Genomic DNA, 27,257 nt, shown 5'->3' on the forward strand with positions numbered 1-27,257 from the left:
AAGCTAATTAACTGTTTCTTCTGTTGTACACTGCAGGCCCAAATTATAAGGAATAACATACAGTATAACAGAATGAGGCCTTTTCTTTTATCTCATGTCAGAAAAGCATACTGATAAAAACAGTCCCTCACCGGGTGATATTTTTTTTCCAAACTATTGAGCTGAAAGGTTTGAAGAATGTCCACAGTACCAAAAGGTTTAATTACATGAATTTAAATCATTAGAATGTTAATGAGACAAATCACGCAGCTTACCAGTTGTATACCAACTGTAAAAAGGAAATTTCATTCTGGTGGACCAGTGGAAATGCTTTGTGAATGTTAATAGTTGCTGTGAGGCCCCTTCCCTCTGAAAGCACTCAGGAATTTTTGAAGGAAGATGGAAAAGATGATGAGCAGAAATGCTATTGAAATGGAAATGCATTGAAGGTACATCACATAAATAAAACAAAGAGAGAGGTTTCTTGCACTGCTGAGCCAGCAGCTGAACAAAATCATGGAAAGTCTCCATCTGGTATGTAACAACATTAAAAATAGCCTGACCTTATTTAGGGATGTATCAGGCTATCAGTTGTGGCTACTAATGTCAGAGATAAGTAAACCCATTTTGATTCACCAACATTTACAAATCTAGACTTATTCCTGTGTTTAAAATTTGAAAATAAGGCATAAAATGGATTATTTAACTTTGTTATTGTGAATACAATGAAAATCAGTTATTTAAGAAAAAATAGATTTTCATAAAAGAAAAAGAAATATATTGTTTTATTTCTTTAAAGTAGCTTTCTTTTTTTTTGCAAAAACATGAGCAAACAACACTAGTTGTCATGAAAAGCATTTTAGAAAACCCCAACAGTCAGAAATCAAAAACTAGTATGTCAAAATTTTCATGAGAAGTATCACTTGCATATATACCCACTTGTATTTTAATTTTATTTAACAAGTTAAATTAGAAATGATACTCAGATTTGTGGAAGGCACATTCAAATGGAAGAATTAAAGGACAAGCATCTAAGACTAGAGAAAAACAAGATATGAGAAAAAGAATGTGATCATAGGAAACATTGTCCGATTGGTAAATTCTAAACATTTCTGCCTGTTCCTCCCACAAGAGGATTCCTAGACTCTAAACGTGCTTTAAGGCTTGAAGAGGGGCTGAATAGCAGGGACCTAAGATGACTCAGGCCCTGAAGATCAACACTTCTGGGTGTTTTAGACTTGCTACAGTTATGACAGAGGATCAACTACACTATGCCCACTCACATCACGGCTGCTTTCAGCTTTGGACAGAAAACATCATAACTGAACTTGACTTCTCTGATCCTCCTCTTTAGCGACCAGTGACAGAACCCGAGGGAACGGCAGGAAGATGTGCCAGGGGAGGTTCAGGTTGGACATGAGGAAAAGGTTCTTCCCCCAGAGGGTGCTGGACACTGGAACAGGCTCCCCAGGGAGGTGTCCCGGCCCCAGGCCTGACAGTGTTCAAGAAGAGACTGGACAACGGCCTCAGACACACGGTGTGACCTGTGGGGTTGTCCTGTGCAGGGACACGAGTTGGACTCGATGATCCTTGTGGGTCCCTTCCAGCTCAGGACATTCTGTGATTCTGTGATTCTATACTGTCATCCTTAGTGACAAATCAATGGAAGCAGATGGGCATCTAAACTTAACTTTGAAACTATTTCTACACAGCCAAAACAGTAGATAGGAAGAATCTGCAAGGTGAATTGGTGATACTGAAAGACTTTATACCTTTGAATTTTATGTAATGGAAATTTCAAGATCTCATCTAAATTCCTGCCAAATTCAGGATCCATATGCATTGCTATTAATTAATTTGAATTTGGAACTTAAGGTGTTACTTTCTTCACTTGTGTATAGTATGTTTGATAAAGACAGATTTGTCCCTATAGTATTATATGCTTTTTCATGGTAACTAGAAGAATGACACCTTTCTGAAACTTTAATAAACAGCTAGCTAACTCTGAGGATACTTAAGTGTTAACCAGAGATGTTCCTAGGCATTTACAGTTTTCCTCCAGGCATGTCTGGAAGTCCTAACAGTGCTGAAAAGGCAAGTGCTTGACTCATGTTCCTATTTCAAAATAATAATTAAATCCAGCTTTCTGTTATCTCTCTGAACTGACTTGTCTGAAAACAAAACAAAACAAAACAGAAACCAACAAAAAACATTTTAGGACATATCTGCTAAATGATATTTCCTGTAAGATAAATGACATCAGTTTTGGAAGATTTTCCTCTAACCCACAGTGTTACCAGCTGTGTTACAGGCCCCCACATGGTATTCTAGGCTGCACTGGGTCCGCCTGGGATGGAGTTAATTTTCTTCACAGTAGCACACATGACTCTCTGCTTTGATTTGTGGCTGGAACAATGTTGGTAGCACACCAACGTTTTTGCTGAAGAGCACCTGCAATGTCAAGGCTTTCTCTCTTTCCCATTTTGCCCTTCATCCCCCAACAGCGAGTTGACTGGGGATGGGTAAAGTGTTGGGAGAGGACCCAGCCAGAACAGCTGACCCCAACTGACCAAAGGGATATTCTATACCATATGATGTCGTGCTAAGCAATAAGAGCTCAGAGAAAGGAGGAGAAAGAGAAGAGATTCATGGTTATGGCATTTGTGTTCCCAAGTAACTGCTACACATGATGAAATGTAGCTTTCCAGGAAAAATTTCTTCCTGGAAAGGGTTGCTGGGCATTGGAACAGGCTGCCCAGGGCAGTGGTGGAGTCACCATCCCTGGAGGGGTTTAACAGACGTAGAGGTGAGGTTCTTAGGGACATGGTTTCGTGCCAGTGTTGGGTTAATGATTGGACTTGATGACGTTAAAGGTCTTTTCAAACCAAAATGATTCTGTGATTTTATTTGCCTGACGATGGGAAGTAGTAAGTGAATTCCTTGTTCTGCCTTGCCTGCCCATGCAGCTTTTGTTTTCCCTGTTTAACTGTCATTATCTCAATATACAACTTTTCTCGCTTTCCTTCTATTTTCTTCCTGAACCACAGGAAAGGGGAGTGAGAAGAATCTTTGGCTATTGGCCAGAGTCAACCCACCACATGCTGTCTGCAAACCTGTTTTTGAAAGGTTCCCTGGGCCAGGAAGAGATGCACACACAATCAAACATGTATCTGGCCCGGTGACTACAGCACCTTCGTAGGAGGAAATACCGCAAAATGAAACCAAACTAACCTAAACTGAACTAGTCCTGGGAGCAGGAAGGACAACACAGGTCTCCCAGCCCACTCTCTCATATATTAGGTTGGAGAAAGAGGTCATTTGTCCATATGTTAGTCTATCTGTCTCATTTTGGAAAATGTTCAAGCATTCAAATCCTGATCAGAAAGAAATGCCTATTTGTAAAGCAAAGATCCCATGCCCTGCGGTGCACTATTTTTGCCTGCACTCAGCACATATGCTTCGCCTTGATATTTCTTACTTGATAGTCAAAATAAGTCCCTCTTTGGTATCTCTGCTGTGTCCCATATTTAAGAGACATGACTCTTCCCATGCACCAGGTAAGAACAAGGTGACTAATTCAGACCTGTCTATTTTTACAACTAGCACCTTCTGTTTATTCATCTAGTTCACATCATGTATTGGAGACTCAAACAGCCCACAGGCACCTTTCAGTCTACTGTCAATATTTCTCTTGAATGTGTTTTGTCATTTTTTCTTTTTCTTTTTCTTTTTTTTTTTTTAAGAGAAAGGAACAGTAGTATAAAAGTGGTACAAAAGTGTATAAGTATTGCTAGACTGTGTTATGGGAATAAATCATGTTGATTGAACGTCTTGTCACTAGGGTAATTGCATCTGTATTTAGGAATTCTAACACCATAGCTGTAGAGTATCCTGGGCACAGGTCCAGTACTGGAAATGAGAAGTGAGGCTCACAATGTCCCTCTTCGTAGACCTAGAGAACACTAAGTGTAAAATGTCTCATTAAAACAGAAGAAAAGCCAGACCTGTTGAAAGTGAGACCAGAGCAGATGGTTCTGATGTTAGGAAGGAAAACAGACTTAGAAATGATAGGAAGTCTTTTAATAAAGCTGAATGTAAATGAAAAGACTAATGTTATTTAACTTTTCCACTCTTCCCGATGGCTGAAATTCCCAACAAGGGATTTAATTCTCTTCTGCTTTACAGCACTGTCGTTCTTCTAAATTGCTCTTGATTGTGATCTTTACATGTGTTCTGCACAGTAATTTCTAAGTTTTATGAATTGTCAGAAAAAAACAAGCTGTCCAGGACAGCCCTATTAAACTTCTTCAGCAATAGTCTTCTGAAAGACAGAACCCAGCAATGTGATTGGTGTAGGTGGATAAATAATTAGGCTTATGCATTTGTATAATACGAAACAGATGTGGACAAAACATGGCGAATGAGAGACGTTAATTAGGAGCTTTAGAGAGATAACTAAGGGTATGCAAGGACAAAGGTTATATACTGTCTGGCTAGCTTCTTTTTTCTTGCTTTTCTTGCTTCTGGTCATTTAAGCCTCTTACCCTATTATGTATTCACTTTATCTTTGTCTCCCTTTTCTGCAACTATAGTTGCTTTTACAGTCTAAAATAACAACAATATCAAATACTTGTAGAAAAGCAGATCTTTTAAACTCTGATAAAAACATGCATTTATTTTAGGGTAAAATTGTTTTTTCTAGAAGTCAAAAAAGTGAAGAGATATTAATAAGAAAACATGGAGTCATCTAGTTTGTGCTGTTATTTATCACTATCAGCTTTCCTCTACAAAAGGAATACAGACAAAAGGAGAGCTGTTTGCACCACTTTACTAATACAGTGTGCTTCTAGGTATCTTCTTAATAAGCTAGGAGGTTGCATGCTGTTCTGAAAGGAAATATTCATACTATATGTTACTGGTAAGGGGGAAAGGCTTAATGAAATCACAGTTTTTTTCAAAGAAAGGCCATCTTTACTAAGTTACAGTTTACATATTCAAGTCTAAACTAAAAATTATGTGACTAGATTATGCTATAATTCATCTGAGTGCAATTATCATTCCTGATTTCTTCTTCTAGAAAAAATTAACCACATAACTGTAAAAGACGTGATTAGTTGTAAGATTTGTTTATAACTTTTATGCAATACTGAATAGAATTGCTGTGGGAAAATAAACAGTTTCTATGTATTATTAAAAAAAAAAAACTTACATAAGGGATTGTGTCCAAGGTGTCTGTGTTGACAATTATAGGTGCAGGGCTTGCCTGAAAGAGGAACAAAAGAGAGAAAATAAATTTCAATATATGAAATTCATTCATATTGAAATGCCCATAAAGATACATTAAATTAAAAGTCTAAAAGCCTGTCTTCCCTTTGAATTTATATCGTACAACAGTACATAACTTTGAGTACTGTTCAATCAATTAACGTTGAAGGAAATAGATTCTCAGCCTCCAAATCAGAGCTCACTGTGGTCCTTCTTTTCAATTTCATTAGGCTTCAGATCACATCCTGAATATATAATAACTAGTCATTCATTTTTAATAGAACTATAAGAAATACGATGTATTCAGCTTACAATTAGGCAACCTTGGGGGTGAGGATTTCAGCCGCCCTTACCTTACAAATCTACTTTTTGTGTTTGAACAAAACCAAGATGATAAACCACAACATTTTTTGTTTACACTACTTATCAGTATGTAGCATGTGTATATGCACATATACTATGATATTTATGTGTCCTGGTTTCAGTTGAGATAGAGGTAATTTTTTTCTGAGTAGTTGTTATAGCACTGTGTTTTGGATTTAGAATGAAAATAATGTTGAGAAGACACTGATGCTTTGATAGTTGATAAGTAGTTAAGGACCTCTCAGCCTTTCACACCGTGCTAGGTGCATGAGAAGCTGAGAAGGAGCAGGGCTGGGACAGCTGACCCCAATTGGCCAAAGGGTTATTCCATACCATATGATCATGCTCAGTATAAAAGGTGTGGGAAGAAGAAGGAAGGGGGAGATGTTTGGAGTCTCCTTCTCTGGAGACATTCAAACCCGCCTGGACACATTCCTCTGTGATCTACTCTGGTGAACCTGCTTTAGCAGGTGGGTTGGACTGGATGTCCCTTCCAACCCCAACCAATCTGTGATTCTGTAATAGCTCAAAGACTCAGGAGGAGAAGGATCAACATGTAGTCAGTGATGGATAAAAAGTGATGGAGAGTACCTGTTCTCTGTCTGACCGATGCCTGCTTGGTCAGCAAAGACTCTTCAGCCATTCTAGTGGGCTGATGAATGTAGTCATGCCTAGTACAGTAGCTCATTTGCTCTATTAATCAACATTGTGTATTAGTCAATGAACGGCTATCTGTACTTCAAAGCTGTATAGACCAGAGTCTCTTTGTGCATGGCAGAGATGATTACAGAACTACTGAAAACACTGATCATATGTCTATTGCCAAATATTCACTGCAGGATATCAAAACCTAAGTAAAGTAACCCAAACTAAGAATGTAACATTAGTACAGCAATTCACATGCTTTGAGGATGTCACAGTTTCTTTCCAATTTTGGTGTAGTTATTGTAAGATAATTCTTTCTTCAGAGAAATTGTATGTTACTGCACAACAGCTACTTATGATAATGCCATTATTTATATACAACTGTGTAACCTGTGAATAAAAAAAAACCAAAAATGGAATGCATGCAATTTAATGTGTGTATATTTCATGGCATGTATCAGTTATCATAGTAAGGTACAGTTTAATATTAAAATGCTTAGTATCTGCAAATACATTATATGCCCATAGCCATTTATTCCCATTGTGCCCTTTAACACTGGACACTTTGGAGTAACAGAAAAAAGCTGAAGGCCGTTTGATTATAATATTTTTAGCTTTAGGCATATGGAATTATTTATAAATGTGTTATCACTGAGGGATTAAAAAAGGGTTTCCTTTTTAGAAGCATAGTTTTTAGTTACATGATTATTTAACTCCATGCACTTGAAGATTGTCACCTTTGCTAGAGGAAGAAAAATATTTCTTTTTTACAGTATTCTGTTGTCTCAACCAAATTTAGCCTTTAGTTGATTTTATCTTATTTTTATTTTTACACACTGTGAGAAGGTCTACTACCAAATATAAACAAAATTTGCAATCTCCAGAATGAAAGCATCTTTCCACTGCTTTAAAAAATAACACCTAATAACAAAAAAAGCACATATTTCAGAAGTCATTTTCCTATTACCAACCGCTTCTAACCCATTGAGGAACAAAGCCTTGCATCCATATCAGATTTTCCTGAAGTAAAGGTAAAGATATTTCTCAATTGGAAACTAGGAATTGTGGGAACACTATAAAAAATAATATTTGGGAGACTCAGATTTTCTTTTGAAAACTCAGTTACTCCTTTTACTTCCTCTTACAAGCACAAGCAGAAGCTGCATGTCCTTCACAGTATTGGTCATCCTTGCTTTCAGAAGGACTTTCACAGCCTTTCTGGATCTCTGTTTCAGTGCTTCACCACCCCCACTGAGAAGAGTTTTCTCTTATATCTAATCAGAATTTCCCTTGTGTCTTTATCCTCGTACTTCTCCCGTGCAATTCTGAGAGCAGTTTGGCTTTGTCTCCTCTCTAACCATCCCTGAGATGGTTGAAGACAGCAATTAGATTATCCCCACAGCCTCTTCTTCTTCAGACTGAACAAACCGATCTCTCCCAGCCTTTTCTTTTATGTTCTGTGCACCAGACCCAGTCACTGTTGTGTGCACTGCTATCTTGGTTATCCTCCACCCAGCACACTTTGGCATATTGGGGAGCCTAGAGCTGGACACAGTACTCCTGGTGCAGTCTCACAGCTGATGAGTCCCTCAAACTGCTGCCAAGGCTGTTATCAGTGCAGGTCAGTTTGCTATTAGCCTTCACCATGGCAAGGGCACATGGCTGATTCGTTGCAACTTGTGATCTACTCTAGGTAAACCTGCTTTGGCAGGTGGGTTGGACTACCTGATCTCCAAAGGTCCCTTCCAACCTCAGCCATTCTGTGATTGTGTGATTGTGTGATTCTCCGATTCTGTGATCCTCCAGACTGCCAAGCTGCTGCCTGGCCAGACCGTGCCTGGCTGGCACTGCTGTATCTTTTATTTTGTCCAAGTACAGGAACTTCTGCCTGTTGTCATTGAACTTCATGAGGTTCCTCTCAGCCTATTTCTCCTGCCTATTGAGATCCCTCTGAATGGCAAGTCTGCAATGTATCATCTGCTGTGCCCAATCTGGTGTTATCTAAAACCTTACTGATAGTACACTCAATCTAACTATTCTTGTTCTTAATGAAGGTGTTGAACAGCATTAGCACCAGCACCAGCTCTGTGGAAAGACCACAAGTAACTTGCCGTCAATTACTGGACTTTGAACTGCCGACCTCTGCTCTTTGGGTCTGGTGGTCTAGCCAGTGTTTCACATCCATCCATTTGCTCTTTCTCTCATTTGGCTACAAGACTGAGAATTTGTGCTGAAAGACTTGCTAAAATCAAGGCAAAAGACACCTACTGATTTCCCCTCATCCACGGAGCTACTTATCTCATCACAGAAAGTTGTCAGGTTGGCAAGCCACAATTTACCCTTTGTCCTTCACGAGCCTTGACAAGGTTTCCAGGAGGCACCCGCCAGGATGTTTCCATTTGTGAGCTTCTTACCTACTCCTGGCACCCAGGTTCTCACTTGGCCCATCAGCCCTTCCACAGCAAAAGTCTGAGCATTTAAGCTGCTCCTTCGAATAGCATGATCCTTCCCTGCCTGACCTTCCCACAGAGCCTGTAAAGAATTGGCATCCAAGCAAGAATATCTTTCAGAGCTCATTTTAACCTGGTGCTTACTGTATTCTTTACTGATTGGAAGAGTTGAACTTCAGCTATCAAACTGATGATTTTCTGCCACCGTTCAGACAGACAGGCGTGAGAAAATTCACAGAACAATAGTTTCAGACGGATATAGTGACTATAACTGTTCACTCACAACTAATATAATCAGTGCATTTTTCTTTTCTGTTCCTTCTGTTCCTATCTCTGCATGTGTATGTGCGTGTGCATGTGTGGGGCAGCAAGTCTGTGTGGTGATTTTTTTTTTTAAATGGGAACACTGATTTAATACAAACATTTTGCTTCAGTCTCTGTAGCATACGGTAGCTTGAAGAACACTGACATCCTGAGCTACAACATTGCATTTAAGTGCAGGAAATTGAGGCGTTTTTATTGGTTGCATCCTGTTTGTATCTCATGCTTTAAAGTAGGAGACTTTAATCATGCAGAGTTGAGAAGGCAACCACTGGAGAGAGCCCTAAATATAGCGCTAGCCGTGGAGTACGCAATAGCATCAAAATAGTCCTGTTATCACAGTGCAGTTACTCAAGGGACAGGTCAAGAGGAGATCAGTAGCAACAGGGAGTCAGAAGGATTTTGCCTTCCAGGATGATGTGTCTCTATCTATTCTGACTTAAAAACACATCACATACACTGATTCACCAAATTCTCAAAAAAAAGTTAGCCAGATATCTATTCACTTCTTAGAGAGAACACTGACAAATCTATCACAGCCGTTCATCAGCTCATCAAGAATACTTCCAACTGTGCATAAATTAAGAAATGCACACAAAAAAAGTTTCTAGATTCTTTTGAGAATCTCTGCCTACTGTGCCTTTGAGGCAGTGCTGCTTCTTATTTGTCACACTCTATATACCCACACATAGATAAAGGATCTAAGTTTGAGACTGGGTGAGAAGAAGTAGCTTTCTGGAAGACAAGGATAATGACTTCTGGAAGACAAGGATAATGACTTTATTCCTAGCTCTGCCCTTTGACCTGCTCTGCAGTCTTAAGCAAAGCATTTAATTATTTTTTACCTAGCTGTTCCCAGCTGTGAAAGAACTCTAGAAAAAACCGGCTTAATTTGTTCAAAGTTTTAAGAGATGTTGGTTGGCAAGAACTAAATAATCCATCTAAATGTAGGCAGTTTTAAATTTTACATGTCTAATTTCCTTACTTGCAGGATGAATTCAAATCAGTAGTAATCAGTTCATGAAGGACCCAGCCCTCTTTTAAGTCATGTAGCATACATAGGGCTCCCAGACTTTGCAATCAGATGATAAAGATGGGAAGATGCCTTCATGAGCACATTCACAATTGTCCAGCTGCAAAATAAATCCAAACCAATCACTGAAAGAGGGAATTTTACTGAGTGTAGTGAATTGAGTGATCCTGTTTTCCCCATTTCTCCTGCACTTTCCTTTCTGCACTAATCCTTACATTTGAAGTATTTTATTTTGCTGACAATGTACCACATGGCCCATCAGCCTTATAACTACTGCTTCCTGCACAGACCTTTTTCCTGCCCTTGACTTGTAGCAGGGCTTTCAGCTGAGCCATCTCTGTGCTTGGAAGAAAAGGCATCACACTGACAGCTGCAGTGACAGATTGCCATAGCTGGGACAAAACTTGAATAGCTTGGGGGAAAAAAAAAAAAAAAAAAAAAAGAAGGAAGATTTTTTTTCTTCTTTTTAAAGGACTTGAGCACAACAGACTTTGCTTCCAGAAATATATATGAGATTGTTCTGCTTGCAGCAAGCCAGACAGTCTAGTTGCTTTTCCACCAAAAGCACAACTTGAAAGCAAGACACAGTGAAAGCACTTGAAGCCAGTAGAAAGAGAACAAAAAGGCACACGCTCTACTTCATAACATTTATTCTGCTACCAAATTCTCTACAAGTGTATGACATGACTCATACCTCTCAGACGAGATGAACTTTCCCTCTACCATGAGTGCTAGCATTATCTTGGTTGACTCATTTTACTTAAAGCATTCACAGTTTTATAGATTATCCATATTATATTGGATTTCATTCTTTTTGGATCATCTGTTACTCCTTGCTTTAACTGTTCCTACTATGCAGCGCTGTATTCAACACCAGACTGTGAAACTACTTGCATAGGTATATGGTAACTAATTTACAAATAACAAGCACAGCGCATTACTTCTTAACCAGAAAAAACTGAAACAACTACATGATCATTTTGAAACTAGCCGCATACAGGTATTCCCAGCTGCAATTTTGACACAGAATTCTGAATTGCTTGTTTTCCTGCTAAGGAATCACCATCATTATCTACACTAATACTTCTAAGTAAACTCAAAATAAAGAGGTGGTGAAATTTAGAGTAATACAACACTGTGTGTATTACCATTTTAAAAGTAAGTTGAGTTGTCAGTGGCTTATTACCATCTTTTGCAAACACTTGACTCTCTAGACTGTACATCAGAATTAAGGGCTCATTCTCCCGGGTAGCCAGGTCTAAATTCTAAAATACCCTCTGTAATATTCAGCTGCAGTTTCACTTTATTTTAAAATGTTAACAACTTTTGTCTTAATAACGTGAAGTGGAGCAGCCCCTATATTTGTACATGAATAGGGCATGCTGCATCTCTCAGATATAATGTGTCAGACTGTTTGAGGCCTTGGGAAGTTAACACTGAACTAGTTTAAATTAAGTTCATATTTTCAAAAGTTTCATAAATGTAGAAAAAGATCTACACTGACATACAATGGCAGAAAAGATTAAATGATAATTTAGATGTCAGAACAGTAATTCTCTGGCATGCTATGAGGCCTCGAGATCACAGAACACACAGAATCTTCGTTGCATCTACCACTGAATTACAAACTGTAAGACCAAGAAGGAGAAAAAGTCATTTGCTTTTTATTAAACAGAAAATGTAAAAAGATAGGGAGTTTTTTGAACATCTAAAGAATCATTTTTTAGCAAACAATCCTGCCTCTACTTAGAGACATAAAACAAAAGTCAGAAGCAGCTTTGCTTCCAGGCTGCAGCTGTCAAGAATAGAAGAAAAATGCCTCAAGAAATCCTTGAGGCTTTTCCCTACATAAATAATACAACCCCATATAAAGCCATTTAATTTAAAGGTAAATAGTACCTTTCAAATAATGTGGCCTTACATTTGAGCTTGTGGTTTTGCGTTGGTTTTTACTTAATCTGTAGGAATAATTTCCTATTTAAAATTGCATTAGCTGTGACACTGTTGAACAAAAAAATAATGTAGACCTAAGGAAAACCTAGCATTTCTGTGCAGATCCACAGGTTGCCAGAAGGAATGGCAAGAAAGCACCTACTTTACAGTGGTTGAGTTTCACCAGGTACTGCCTGTTAACAGTTTGAATTAGCAATGATTAACATAATGGTGACTTTTTACCCAATATCAAATCCAGTGAAGGACACAGAAATGTCAGTGGGAAAAGCTCCATAGAGAATGAGGGATAATTATGATACATCTGAATTTCCAGTGAAGATATTATTCAACTAAATGTTATTACTCATTAAATTTTGAGGTGTTAACCTTCCTATCACTAGGCAGGGTGGATCCATCTGTCTCGTTCTAGGATGCCAAATGCCATACTAAGACTCACACGGAGGTCCCATTATCACATCTCCACTGACTCACAAAAAAAATTGATGCAAAGTGTCTTACCCCAGTGCTCTAGCTTTGAACAGAAATTTAGGCCTAAACCCTGTATTTCGAATACTGCTCCAGCACATGTTCACAGCCTTTTGAAAGTGAATGGGCCATAAACATTCGTTACCTAAATCTCTGATCTGATCTCCACTGCACTTCAGAACTTTCCCCAAAGTCTGTGTTAAATCACATCTCTTACAAAAATAACAGATTTAACCAACCCAGGTGATGCCAGTTTCTGATATGTTCTTAAGTCTGGATGTGGAAACATTAGAATTGAGAACAAAAATAGAAATACATTCCATATGGTCTTTTTATAAGTGTATTATCATCAAAACTCTGACTTCCGATACGGATACATGTCTTTCAGATCTTATTCATAACAATTTTATAAAAGGTTGAAACATTTGAAAAATCTGCCTTGACACTACAATCAATATTAGTGGAAAGATACGCTGCAAAAATAAAGTGTTATGGCCTGATGCTACTGAAAACCTAAGAGCTAAGCTAACTTATATTATACTGCGAAATTATCAAACTGGATACATCTTCCATTTTAAATGCCTTAATGACATTCTGCTACATCTATCAGATCTAAAAATTTCTGGGTGAAAGTCTCTGCATAACTGAAGTTAATGGTCAAACACTGATCTGCTTCGATGGATTAAAAATTTGAGCAAATACGTGTATACTCAATATTAGTTTTGTTTTTCTCTTGGCAGGATTTATAGTGGATGCATGCATTTAGCCAGCAGCTCCATGAAAGTAAGGTAACGCCAGTGCAGTTTTTCAGATCTGGGGGATCCCCTCCTCCCTAAGTTGCTTGTTCTTTTGTATTTAATGTCTATTATAGGCATTACTCTGACATATAAAAACATGAAATTTTTATGTGATTTTTAATGAATATGTGATTTTTTTATAAAAGACTGTTACACTCAAGAAGAGATGCACAATAGAACACGAAAGTAATCCCAAATACCTGTCAAGTTCTTTTAACTGAAAAAAGTTAATTTATTGCATTACTCAGGAGCATAGACTCCTTCATACTTTTATACAGAAATATTTTTTCTCTCCAACTGGATTTTAACCTTCTACAGAAACTATCAAGACTAAGTGACAAGTGCGTGTACATATGCATATATAGACACCTGTATGCATACAAAGATGCACATACACATGTATACATATACACTCAAACACATACTATGACAAAAGCATGCACCTGGTTTTAGGCATCCTATTTGACCCAGGTGCATGTTACAGTGCATGATTCAGTCTTACTGTCCACAAAGATCAAACTTATCTCAGAGGAAAACAAAATGAAAGCAAAACCAAAGCCATTCTATCCCTCCTTTCTCCTCAAAAGTGAAGGCTGCATCGTCCATGGAACAACTTTTTACTTTTAAAATCATGGTACACTAAGCTCTCAAAGCAGTTTTGCCATATCTTATTCTGTTACCTTCTCACAGCCTGAAGTGCCCGCAGGTTGAGTGTTACATTTATTCCTGCATGGAGAATTTATAACCAGTCCCAAAAGCACAGAAACAAACGGACTTAAAATTACAACTCAGGCGAAGATGACAACAAGAAAAATGAATGTAAAACTAAAAGTGAAATAGGAAAATTACTTTAACAGAATTCGCTATCTATTCAAGAGGTTTATCAGAACATAAATTCCAAAGAACCAAACATCTTCTTTCAGGAACTAATCAATCACATCAAGCACTGTATACAGTAGTCCAGAAATAATGGAATCAATATCAACAAGCACTTGCCTCTGCTTGGTAAGAGCAGAAGAGACCAAGACTTAATGGTGCTGCATCTAACTCTCCATAGACAGGAAAGAATAAGAAATACAGAAGAAGCATCTTTAGGGTTTTAGAAAGGTTCTCAGGTATAACAGAATCAGCAAAATCACCACTGATCCTGTTCCAGCACTGAAACTGCCAGGAGAAGAGCTGGAGTTTACTGTGGTTCATAAAATGCATCAACTTAACTCACTGATTCTAGCTAAGCATGTGTAGGAACAAAGCTATTCTGCAAAATGCTTTAGCTCAATGAAGGTATATTTAACAGTATTTAGGAAGACGTTAAAGAATTAAACTTGACTTCGAAAACCTGCAACAAATTCAAAGTTAAATTGGGTTGTGCTGGAGCAAAGAAGGTTTTGATTTTTATGTCAGTAGAAGTAAACTTCTAACGTCCTCTGGAAAAGTTTTAATTGATGTCCCAGAGTGTTCCTTCATGTCCCAGAATCACTACACGATTAACAAATTTAACAAAATAATTTCAGATATATTGCTTGCTGACAGCTTTATTCAAAGCCTAAATTACTGCAGAACCACTGCTCTCACAGGATGTTATTTCCAGAGATAAGAGATATCAGTGTTTAAAGTGAGGCTATCCAGGCTTTAGACCGAGTCAGGCATTTTACAAGGTTTTGCCTCGTGTGGCAGAAAATGCATTTTTCAATGGAGATGAACTGTTACATAAATTACAACTATGTGGTATTTTACTATGGGGCTTGCCACCCATTTTTAGTCTCAGTTTTCTCACTGACATCCTTCTGCCTGAGAGACTGGGTGCTCTGCGGGTGACGTGCAGGACAGCACATGCCAGAACTGCCATTTTTTCCATAATTTTACAGATTGTAGCACCCAGCAGGAATGTCACAGGCTGCCAAGCTTAGCAAGGACTCTCCACGTGAATCTGCGTAATACCATCAAGTGTTTGGTGAAAAAAGAGAATGCTCCTTATAGGCTGATGAAATCTTGTTTTAGGATACTTGGTGGAAATACAGACATGTCATTTTCTTTTGTTTTTAGGACCGATTTCCCTCAGTTTAAAAAGTTGCAAATAGGAAAACAAAACCAAATCAATCCAGTTTCTAGACTTTGTACCTTGTTATTGTCCCAGGGAGGTGTCACAGCCCCAGACCTGACAATATTCTAGAAGCGATTGAACAACACCCTCAGACACATGGTGTGAGTTTTGAGGTTGTCCTATGCAGGGGCAAGAGTTGGAGTCAGTGATCCTTGTGGGTCCCTTCCAACTCAGGACATTCTATGATTCTATGATTCTGTTCCTTAATCTGCTACATTCAAGCTTTTCTTTTAAGGAATATGCCCCACTTGAACACGAAGCTCATATTATTCCTGCCTTCTTTCCACCTTGTACTGGGCACAAACAGCCAGAGTGTGGTAGTAGGTGCTGCAGGCACCTCTGCGAGGAGAAGAAACAATTAATAAGGAAGAAAAGAGTGAGGAAAAAGGAGAGGCAGAGAGAAACCACCATGCCCTGACCCCAGGCCCTGGTGCCACCCTCACCTCACTGCAGGGACTGAGTTGGACCTGCAGTGGTGACCAGAGGGAGGAGAGGTGCAAGCTGAGCCTGGCAAAGATGTGTTCTCCCTCTCAGCTTAACTAATTGTCATCTTTGTTTCTCAATACCCAGCTCAATAATTAAATGTTCGCGTTAACTGGCAGTAAAGTTAAATTCCCTAAGTCGAGTCTGCTTTGCCTGCAAGACACGTACTCTGAAGTTTCACGGGAGAACAGACATTTGTTCAGTGTCTTTTATTTATTCATCCTGTTTTCTGACAGATCTACAATCATGTATTGGAGATGAGACTGGAACATGAGAAGGTAAAAGAACAAGGTTTTCAATTATAAAAGAAAATGTTGATTTGAGTAGCAGAAGCAACAAAGAGGAAGTGGAAGCAGTACGCAGCCACAAGGAAAGTTACGGTGTAAAATAGAAACACATAAAGTAGCAACTGGTTATTATTTGTAGAGGAGTTTTCCACAGAGAAGGAAAGCTACACCCTCTTCTCCTAGCATATAGTCTATTAAGATGATATTACTGTCAACCTCTGACTTCTTAGAAATAGCATTTACCCAAAAATTTCAAAATGCAAAATCAACGCAACGTGGCACCACAGGTTTGTAGAATAGTGAAACCATGTAAAGGGACTGAACTTGAGATGAGTAGTAAGAGTGCCATAAAAGCAGCTCTATGGTATGCCATTGCTTAAGAAAAGAAAGCGCCTGGGGCCATTACAAGTCTGAGAAGCACAAAGTGGCTGGAGGGTAAAGCAAGACTGACAGTCTTTCAAATAACTTGCGCAGGACCTCAAAAATACAGCTTACTTATATCAAAATTATAAGCCTCCCCAAAAAATGAAGGCCATTCCTGATCAAGAATTAACAAGGGAAGAGCATCTTTGTGAACCTAACAACATTAGATTAGGGGTGTAAATAGGTGTATCAATACTAAAAAGACAGACTTAAGAAGATGGAATAAAACAAAAGGAAGAAATGTCAAAACAAAATTTATTTGATGTTATGAGTGATGCTGAGAAACACTTCATATCAGAAAAATTATACTTCCCTGTTTTTCAACAAATATTTTGTGATTTTTAACATGGGAATATTTTTCAATTTCACGCCAAGGGCAGGCAAACAGATTTTATACACTGATACAACTGTGTGACAAATTCAACAAACTACAGCATAATCTCCCTAGAGGAGGGATAGAAGCCTCTCTGTATAAACTCAAGCTAAGCACTAAAATATATACTTTAGGCAGTACTCACATTCTGGCAGATGGGCAACATGACCTATGAAGTCTTTCCTCATCTTTACATTTTAAAATTCTGTCATTTCTAAACAGTGTTGTTTTGGCTAAAATTGGATGCAGAAACACTGAGTAAAAAAATTATTATCTTAACCGGAACTAAACTGGATGGGGGCAATTTCAACAGTGACTTATTTACCAGCAAGTAACATGGCACTTTTACTGATGAGGCAGTCACAAAAAGTAACACAAGGCACCACTTTGATATGTGACCGTTCTTAGATTACATAATATCTTTTAGTTACTGATTTCAAGACATGTTTTCTGCTGTGTAAAACACAAAAATCTAGGGTGCTACTATTTGTTTACATTAATAACAGTGACCTGGACAGGACTGGGACAGTTCTGCACTCTCTGGATTTACTGTGTGAATGTGTATAACTAAAAGCCGCTTAATCCACAAAATGAAACAAACTTCCTTGTACACAGAGACAACATTGACCTCTCACTGTCACTGTATTGAACAATAAACACAACAATCACAGAGACATAAATCCTAAAAACTGTCAGAACTGATCTACCAAGATTGAGAAGATGGGTTTGCAAATCAGTTAGGAGAACTTCAAATGTCACAACAACCTTTCATACATTTACATGATCCCCCAAAACACTGGAATATTAAACAGTTCATAACGTCAAGGCAGCTTCTTTCTATAATAATAATAACAATAATGATAAGCAGCTCTGGGATGACTGTCTCTGATATGATAGTGTCTCTTTTTTTTTTTTTTAATAGAGAAGCTCCAGGAAAGGACTTTCAGAAATAAGCTTTGATTACTGTTAGAAGGGAAAAAAAACCCCACAAAACAAAACAGCATTTCCTGACAAAGCAAGCAGTGGAAGTTATGCACTATACATCAGGTGCTAGGACAGAACTCCTGGAAGAGGACTAAGCATAGCAATTAATAACACAAAAGGAGCAGTCTGCTTAAGGCAGGACACAGATTGAATACAGGCAGCAGAATCCAAGAGTGCAGTCCTGAAAATATTCAGATTTAGGAAATCAGATTTCCCTTGCCCCTGTACAAAAGTTCTTCAGCCTCAAAAACCAACATCTATCTCATGCAACCGACAATCAGACACGAGGCAGCCTCTACCACAGACCCATTTGGACAGATCCAGTCTCCTCCTACCCTGTGTCTTTAGGCACCAATTCCACCCTCCAAATGAAATGGAAAATTTTCAACATATCCCCCTCAGACAGTAAATTATGATGCCTGACAGAAATATCGTCTTTACCATTCTCAGCCTGCTGTAAATCCTGACTTTCGCCATAGGACGTCTGGGGCAAATTAACACCTAATCTGACGGTCCTTTCCATAAGCTACCCACCTTCACAGGCAGGCGCACCAATTCTGAGCACTAACATATAAAAACCCCACTGTAGACCTGACCCTGATACTAAATAAATGTTTGGTTGGGAGGACAAGAAATGGGAACATCTTGTGCTTCAGAGGAGCGGGAGAAAAATGACATAGAAAATATTACAGCAAGAATAACACAGAATCTGCGGGAGGCTCTAGTTTTTTTAGGGCAGCTGTAACAAGGAGAAATCAGGAGACTCCAAAGTTAAAGTCAGACCATCCTTCACATGCCACTATATGCTTTGTGACACATTTTGAAATGTCATCTTTGATTACAGTATAAGCTCTCTAGTGATACACAAACAGAGGTCCAAACATGTTTTCCTATCAGCCTGTCTTGTATTGAAGGCACTTAGTTTTGCTCACTTATTAGCTTACTACTAACCTGATACAGTTAGTAGCTGAATAATTCTTCAGATTGTTGATAACATACTTAACAGTTCAGATATATATCTCTTCCGCACAATATTAGTGTATTTTCATTTAAAAATACCTCTTCAAATTTACCTTTCGCATGGAAGAAAACAATTTACTATTTTCTTTCATTGCCAGTGTGCTCTATCTGACTCATCTAACCCCGTCACCAAAAGCATCATTCTGCATATGGGAAAATAAATATTTCCAGTGCACACGACACTAATATAAGTGAAATTTTTTTTTCAAAATATTTAAAAGCAACGAGATTAAAATTAGTAACACATATTGATGTAAACATACAAGAGATCAGTCAACTTAATTGTTCTATTTTATACAAAATAGACAATAGCATATTATTGTATGTCATTTGGTGATAAGCACTAATATCTGTGTGTTCAATTTATATTTATTAAATTCAGTTGATAAACACCCCCTCATTTAAAAGCTATATCTCAATTATACAATTTTCTGGAAATAAGATACATATGCAATCTAGCTATCTTTTCTCTTCATCATTAAATTAATGATAAAAAAGAAATGTTGGCACTATCTTTTAACTCCAGATATTTAGAACTGTGCATTTTCTCCCCAGAAATCACCAGATGTTATCAAAGGCTCTTCTTTCCCACTCACCCATTCATCAGTAAGAAACACAGAACACCTATGGTCAGAAGTCTGCATTCATTCAGCTCAACATAGAAGTTCAGTTTAAGCCATTTCCAACCCCAAAAGAAGCCTAACCCACAGAATTTAAATTTTAAAAACCTGACTTATTTTAGAGAACTATTACAGTTTTCCTTACCGGCACTAAAGAATCAAATGTATCCCATTCCCGATTCTCAATAGCTGAAATTGTTTTCAACCAGAAGAGATAGCTTGAAATATCAGACATTTCTGAATGCTTCATACTGAAAGCTGCAACATTAGTAGGACTGAGGTGAGACAGACTTGCAAAAGGAGGACTTTGGCTGTGTTACATAAAGTTCTTAATTAGATCCTTGGTACAAATTGCTATCCTAAGAATAAAAAGTTAATCAAAAAACCTCATTGGAAGGATAGGAGGGTGAGATTAGAGCCCAGACAGCTGTTTCACTTTGGGATAATAGTGCAACCGCTGAACTAAATGGTGTTCCACTATTCAGAAGTGAAAATATATGTGTGAAATTTAAAATGTTCCCTTTGTGTTACTTAGGATGAAATTCTTTATAGCTGATTTTTCTCATTGGAACTCAGGAGATCTCCCTATATTTATATTCCAATGCAATAAGCACCTAGCTCTCAGATCCTCTTAAAATCACAGCCAAAAAATGTTCATGAAAAAAGGGAAAATTTGAAAGGTACTAAATACAGAATTGGCACAAGAAAAAGTGCTGCAAGGACTTTGGTGAAAAACCTTAAGAATCAACCTACAAAGATTTGTTTACTGTGACTAAATCCAAGAAAACTACTCTGACAACCACAGGAGAGTGATGGATGATTTCTTATCTCTCCCAAAGAACACTACTCCAGCCTCCATTGCCAAAGAGATGTTGCACAACTTGGATCGTTATTTACCTGTCCAGGTTTATTTGCACTTAGGGGTTGCATTGTCATACTGCAGAAACTACATGACTTCCGTCCATCAGTGAACAGACATGCTAGTTTTACCCACGGTAAAATCCAGAGCCCACAGAAGTCTTGAATATTTCAGTAAGTTCACGATTTTAGTGACAACATATTTTTGAGAGGAGAGTACATCATACACAGGGGCTGTCTGCTCTGACAAATCACACAGATTTTCTGGAACTAGATATCACCCTTTGGCTAAGAAACTCTAAAGCAAATCTGAATGTCAGACTTGCAAGGTAGTCATGATGAAATGGAAATATCAGGTATGAAGGAAGAAATTCCGGAAATAACAACATTTATATTCCCTAATTCCTCACATCCTCATAAAAAAACTACTTCCAAAAGGAAGTAGGAAGTAATTATTTGTGGAGAGAGAGAAGGGCTGAGAGGAGAGAGGTTGAAAACTACACGGTACTGGGGCCAAGGGTAGGAAATAAGTGGCCTTAAACAAGATGTCCTTCCCTGTGTATTAAACTGTCTCTTTTTGTCTACTAGTAACAATTAATTTTAGGACCCTAAATACTCATGGTCAAAGTTGACTGAAAAATAATGTCAGAGGGACCAAAAATAATTGAAAAATAAAGCCAAGTTTAGCAATTAATACTCATTTAAAAAAAGGAAACAAAAAAGAAATATTAAAAAATCCTAAAGGTTTGCCTGGTTTAGAACAAAATATTTTATTTCAAAAACCAGAAAAACTTTCACAATTGAGCACAAGTACATTTTTGATGAGCAGTATCTTAGGAAAAAAAATGATATAAAATTTATCAAAGAAAAAAACAAATGGTAAACAACCTAAGGTAAAACTTCCAGGCAAACCAATTTCTGCAAAGATCCAAAGAAGGCTTTGCAACAAAATCCGTGTAGTTTTGCAGAGTGGAGGTGACAAAAGAGAGATTGAAAGCTGCTTCCCCCCTCCAGCCCTGCACCTGCTATTGATTTGGTTAATGAGAATATTCTACACTAATTTAAATGTTGCAAAAATACTTCAGTATGAACTAAAATGCAATATCCTGCAAAGTATATTTCAGAAAATATCTTATTTGAGCAAATGAACATGATAATTTGTGGAAATTCTGAAACATGAATCACATATAGCAAGGAACAGGTAACTTTTCCTTTCATTTAAAACTCCTTCCATAAACATTCTGTATATTATTTAGTATAATGGCTTGAAGAGACCTTTGGTTTGACCAAATACCATTGTTCATATGATCTCATAACATAATTGGTACCATTTACTTCTCAGAGAAGTGGAAGACTTAAAAGTGAGAGCATAAATAATTAGCCAATTCTTCATCAGCTTGAACAGCTAAAGATTAAACCATCATCTTTTAGGACATAAAATAGATCCCTTATTGTGAAAGTGGTTACAGCTAGTCTGTTATATTTCTTAATGAGCTTATAAAAAAAGTTTAATTTACAGAGTACATTGTCCTGTAAATCTGAGGTCGAAACAGACTAACAGACCCAGCTGAGCCCATCAGCCAAACTGGCGACACCTCTGTGAAAACATATTTAATATGTTGAATATGAAACATATGAATTTGAAAACATATTTAATAAAGGAAAGAAAATGCTGAGGAGGAGAGAATGAGGGAACAACAGGAGAAGGCACATTCCCAAAGAGGCAGTGGCTGATGGAGAAGTTCATGCTGAAGCAGGGACTCTGCCAAAGGGACAGTGGCCATGGAGGACCCACACGGGCGAGGAGAACATAAGTAAGGAGGAAGGAAGGGTGAGAAGGAAGGAGAAGCAAAGAGAAACCACCATGTCCTGACCTCAACCTTCCACACCTCGTGTCACCTCAGCACAGGGACTGAGGGTGACCTGCAGAGATAACAAGGAGGGAAGAGAGGTGTCTGGAGTACTGTGTCCAGTTCTGGGCTCCCCAGTATAAGGACAAAGAACTACTAGAGGGAGTCCAGCAGCAGGCTATGAAGCTGATTTGGGGTCTGGAGAATCTTTCTTATGAAGAGAGACTGAGAGAGCTGGGCCTGTTCAGCCTGGAGAAGAGAAGCTGAGAGGGGAACTTATTAATACTGATAAATATCTCAGGGGTGAGTGTCAAGAGGATGGGACCAGACTCCTTTCAGTGGTGCCCAATGACAGGATGAGGGGCAACGGGCACAGACTGAAGCACAGGAGGTTCCATCTGAACATGAGGAGAAACTTCTTTCCTTTGAGGTGCCAGAGCCCTGGAACAGGCTGCCCAGAGAGGTTGTGGAGTCTCCTTCTCTGGAGACATTCAAACCCACCTGGACACATTCCTGTGTGATCTGCTCTGGTGAACCTGCTTTAGCAGGTGGGTTGGACTGGATGATCTCCAGAGGTCCCTTCCAACCCCAACCATTCTGTGATTCTGTGATTCTGTGAGTGAAGCTGTGCCTGGGAAAGTAGGAGGAGAGGTGTGCTCCCTAACTCTTTTTTGTTTCTCAGTACCTAACTCAGTAATTAAATGTTTACATTAATTGTCAATAAATTAAATTCTCCAAGTTGAGTCTGTTTTGCCTGGGACAGTAACTGATGAGCAGCTTCCCTATTTTTAGTCCAGTTCATGAGCTTTCTCACCCCTTTGCTTCTTCTTTTGACCCCTGCCCAGCTGCAGGGGCATTGAGGGAGCCGTTGTGTGGGTGCTTGGCTGCCAGCTGGGGCCAACCCACCCCTACTTGACCAAGCATACCTCCAATTAGAGCAGAGACTTTCTATCTGTGTTGGCAGTTGCACTTTCCTCCCCCCCACGCCCTGAGAACTGGTGTGGCACTGGCACTGGTAGCTGCCCATCCTCCCCTCTCAGAACTGGGGCCTTCAATGGGGCAGCTGACGGCTCTTTGTGGAGACCCAGAGCCGGTGGGCAGGGTCATCAGCAGAGGAGGGGCCAAGAGAGCCCACAGCCCAGAAAAGCTGAGAAGCTTCTTGGAGGCCCACAGTCAGATCTGAACAGACTATAAATGGGGTTTCCGCCGGAGATCCCCTTTGTGTGGTCTCCTCGGAGCTGCGGGTCTGCCGTGCTGCCGGAGTCCCTCCCCTTAGACGGAGAAGCCATCTGAGGTAACCTCCCGGGATGGGGAGCGCCTCACCTCCGCATGCGGGTGAGTGATAAATTACTGAATATATGCTTTAGTAAGTCCTCGCCTGGTAGGCAAGTGTACCTTCCTCGTCTGGGGCAGGTGAGTGTGAGTCCTGGCCGCAGTAGGCCAGTGTTTATCTTTTATGGGCAAAACGGGGCAGAGAGGGCTCTGGTTTGTTTTTCTTGTGAGTGCGTATATGCACGATGTGGATCCTCATTCTTATTTTGCTGCACCCCAAATAATTTCCTAACCTAATATCCGAACCTTTATCTTATGTTACCAGAGTGCTAGTCCGCCTAAACTTATATTTGGGATGCCTCCATGACACTATCGTATTAATATTTTTTTAAATGATCTTATGGAATACCTCAAGCTCTTCCAGTATCTCTGAAAAAACACTACAGCTGTGTAATACCTCAGGTCAAGACAGTGATGACAAAACATGAATAAAGAACTCATAACAAATAAAGAACAAAGTATCACAAAAGCTGATGCAACTAGATCAAATAAAAAACTCGTACAGTTTATACGCAAAGGCACAACTGTCCCAGGTACCCCCTTATAATTTATAGGAAAAATAGCATTCCAGGTTCTTTTATACCTTGTATGTATAATGTCATTTATAATGCATATTTATTTCTATGAAAGCAAGTACTGCTATGAATCAAATAAATGTTAAATAATTCAACCAGTAAGATTACTTTTTTATAACTTGATATAACATGACGGCTGGGAATACCCCACTATGTCTCCAGCAGAGAATTACTTAACTGTACCTCACCCTTTTCCACATTTCCAACTAGATTTGCCTTCCTATGAAACATTAAAATGTTTCATTTTAAAAATTTTTTTTTAGTGGACAATACCTTCTATAAAGCTTCATTGGAGTTTTGCCAAAGAGTTGTTTACAAACCTCTAATACATTAAGAACAAATGACTGAGATAACTGAGACATTCACTTTATAAGTCTTTTACATTAGAAGCATAAGAACAATATAGCCACACAATTATACGTGCAGGTGTGTTTACTTATGGTTGTAGAAATGTTTGTCCTGTTTAAGTCTGAAGGGCTTTGGTGGTTGTTCTTATTGAATGTTCAATCAAAGGGAAGTAAGAATAGTATGATGATTGCGAAGTTCCATCCCAAAACTCTTGCATAATGATGGCTGAACTTTTGCATCCAGGAATCAGCAGCAGTAATACAGTTTTATAATACTTTCAGATCAACCAAAAACTTACTTTATTAACTTTTCCCACCACTGCTGCTGTAGTAAAAGATCAGTCGTTGCAGCAATTAAAATTGGCTTCTGTGGCCTTCGAACTCCTTTAGTGGATTGACTCTGAGTTTGAGATGTCTACAAAAACACAATTTTCTTTCCTCCTCTCCTTTGCCAATTTTGTTGCTGTGGTTTGTAAATTAAAAGATATAAATAAATTCAGGAGTTACATTTTGTGTGTATTTGACATATTCAACTTCGAAAACACCTTATTTTTTTTTTTTTTAATCCTGACAATTTACATATCAGATGGATTTTTTTAAGGATTTTCATTCTTTTGCTTTACTTTTACATGGAAATGGAAAGGACAATAGCATGAACTACTAAAAATTTCTGATCAGTCAGTCTAATTGCCAGCTGGACTACGACTTTGGTCCCAGTTCTGCAGGGTGCTTAACTTTTGGGTTGACTTCAGCATTTGAAGTATTGCAGTAATGCCAAGTGCCACTAACACAGCCTGTTCCAGTGTGCTTAGGGAACTGTTAAGCTGTATGCAGAACTGTGATCCACAGTTTTCACTTTCCTCTCTACTGGCATGGCTTCTTATTGAACTTCAATTTTGCAGATGTCCATGGAGAAAAATATAATTTAAGACATTATAGCTACCTTTAATGGCTGTTTGTCGTTGTTTTGTTCTTACATTTTCAGTATTTTCTCTTCTTATTCCAACTTTACCAATTTAATAGTACAGGAACTGCTTAAACTGTGCTGTCCAGCTCTGCACAACATCCCAGCAATGAGGTCAGCCCAGAAGTAGTGCTAGTTGAGTAACTGTTTTGTACCACCAAGCCAATATGTCCATCACCCTAAAATTACAGCCCTCCCTTTAGCTGAAGTTTCTTGTAGGTTGAATGAGCTGATGCAAACTGACCCACTTCAGCAGAGACCCACTACAAAGCTTTCTTCAGTAATATGAAGAACCACTAACCTCAAAAAGATGGAAATCCTATCAAAACATATAGGCTCAAGGATCCCTGAAGTCACTGAGATTCCCAGCAAGGGCACTGGGCTTGACATCACAACTCTGTGGTGGGCACAAAGGCCCTTGAAGGTCCAGTGGAGAATAGATTCCAGATACCCTTCCACACAGATGTGTTAGCCAGAAGCCAGCATAAAACAGCTAAAAATCAGAGTACTTCAAAAAACAGTGCAGGTTGGTCCAGTCTAGCTGTTGCCTACAGGACTAAGCTATGACAAAGGGATTTTAAAATACAAAGCTCCGTTCTGTTTTATGTGCAATCCACAAAATGTTTGTTAGCCTCCCTGCCTCAGCCTTCCCCGTCTGAAATCAAATGAACATTGACCTAACTCACAAATGTATCAAAAGAACAAAAGAATCATATAGCTGTTCCTTCTGAGGTGCTTTAAGAAATGTCAAGACATCAGGCAGTAATGACATCAGGAGAAAACACAAACAGGAACAATTTTGCTTTGATCCCCTTCCCTGCCCCTGGTTATTTGTTTAACTCCAACTAATACTTGAGTTTGTAAAAAAAAATAAAAAAATGAAAAAATGAAAAAAAAAATCTTTCATCTTTGCAGTTTAAATATTGCTAATATTATTATAAAACCAAACTCGAGATCCTTTACCCCTTGGCCCTCTGCCACCAAATATTTCTGATGTGGCAATTCTGCTCCCTTTTGCGTTTTGCTATCTTGTCAGATTTGCTGAACCCTCAAGTGCAAGAGGTAACATGATGAAATAGAAACTGGCAGAAAGTACATTAAAGTTATTATCACCTGAGGACAAATCCTGACAAGCGAACCACAAGAAAAAAGACTTCCATTTGGAAATAAGACAGAGAGCATACAGGTAAACTCAGTAATTCCACTACTGTTCTTGGAAGCAATTCAAAAATGTGAAAATACAGATGAGGTATGAAAAAAAAAGTCACATAAAAGTAATGGGGCTTTTCAAAAAGAAGACAGAAAGGGGCAAAGGTGAGAAGGAAAACAGGAACTAAATTTCCCCAGGACCAAAACAAGTTTTGAAAGGGTGTTACATAAAATAAGCAAAAGGCAACCTTTTAGTTAGACATGACAAGGGCTATCATCAGAAGACATAAGGACCTAAGAATTATGGATCTGAAGAGCTTTTTAGTTTTTGGCCATTCAGCAAAATATTTCCACAATTCTGCATTTTCATCCACTACAAAGAGCTGATTTATTCCTTTCTGTATTCTCCATATAATTTAAGCAATGTTTTATGTCTTGGTTCATGGACTAGTTTAGCTGACAGACAGCAACCAGTGTTTAAAACCAAAGCAACTAGGAGGGATAACCTCAATTTTCACCACAAATTATATGAAGAGTAATGTATCAGTTCCAAGTTTGTGCTGGTTACATAGAATTAAATGCATCTCAGTAAAAACAGAAGATCCACTGAGAATACT

The 27,257-nt window shown here is 38.5% G+C and overlaps 1 protein-coding gene across 5 annotated transcripts in view; it reads right to left on the reverse strand.

The window, feature by feature from the left end:
- DLG2 (discs large MAGUK scaffold protein 2) overlaps positions 1-27,257 on the reverse strand; it is a 770,443-nt gene that overhangs the window by 412,121 nt on the left and 331,065 nt on the right. For all 5 annotated transcript variants that reach the window (XM_065626935.1, XM_065626939.1, XM_065626938.1 and 2 more), the window contains one exon: positions 5,189-5,242. In XM_065626935.1, coding sequence (XP_065483007.1) covers positions 5,189-5,242 — 54 coding nt within the window. The remainder of the gene's footprint in view (positions 1-5,188; positions 5,243-27,257) is intronic.

The sequence above is a fragment of the Caloenas nicobarica genome, chromosome 1 (genome assembly GCF_036013445.1).
Source record: "Caloenas nicobarica isolate bCalNic1 chromosome 1, bCalNic1.hap1, whole genome shotgun sequence".
Classification (NCBI taxonomy): domain Eukaryota; kingdom Metazoa; phylum Chordata; class Aves; order Columbiformes; family Columbidae; genus Caloenas; species Caloenas nicobarica.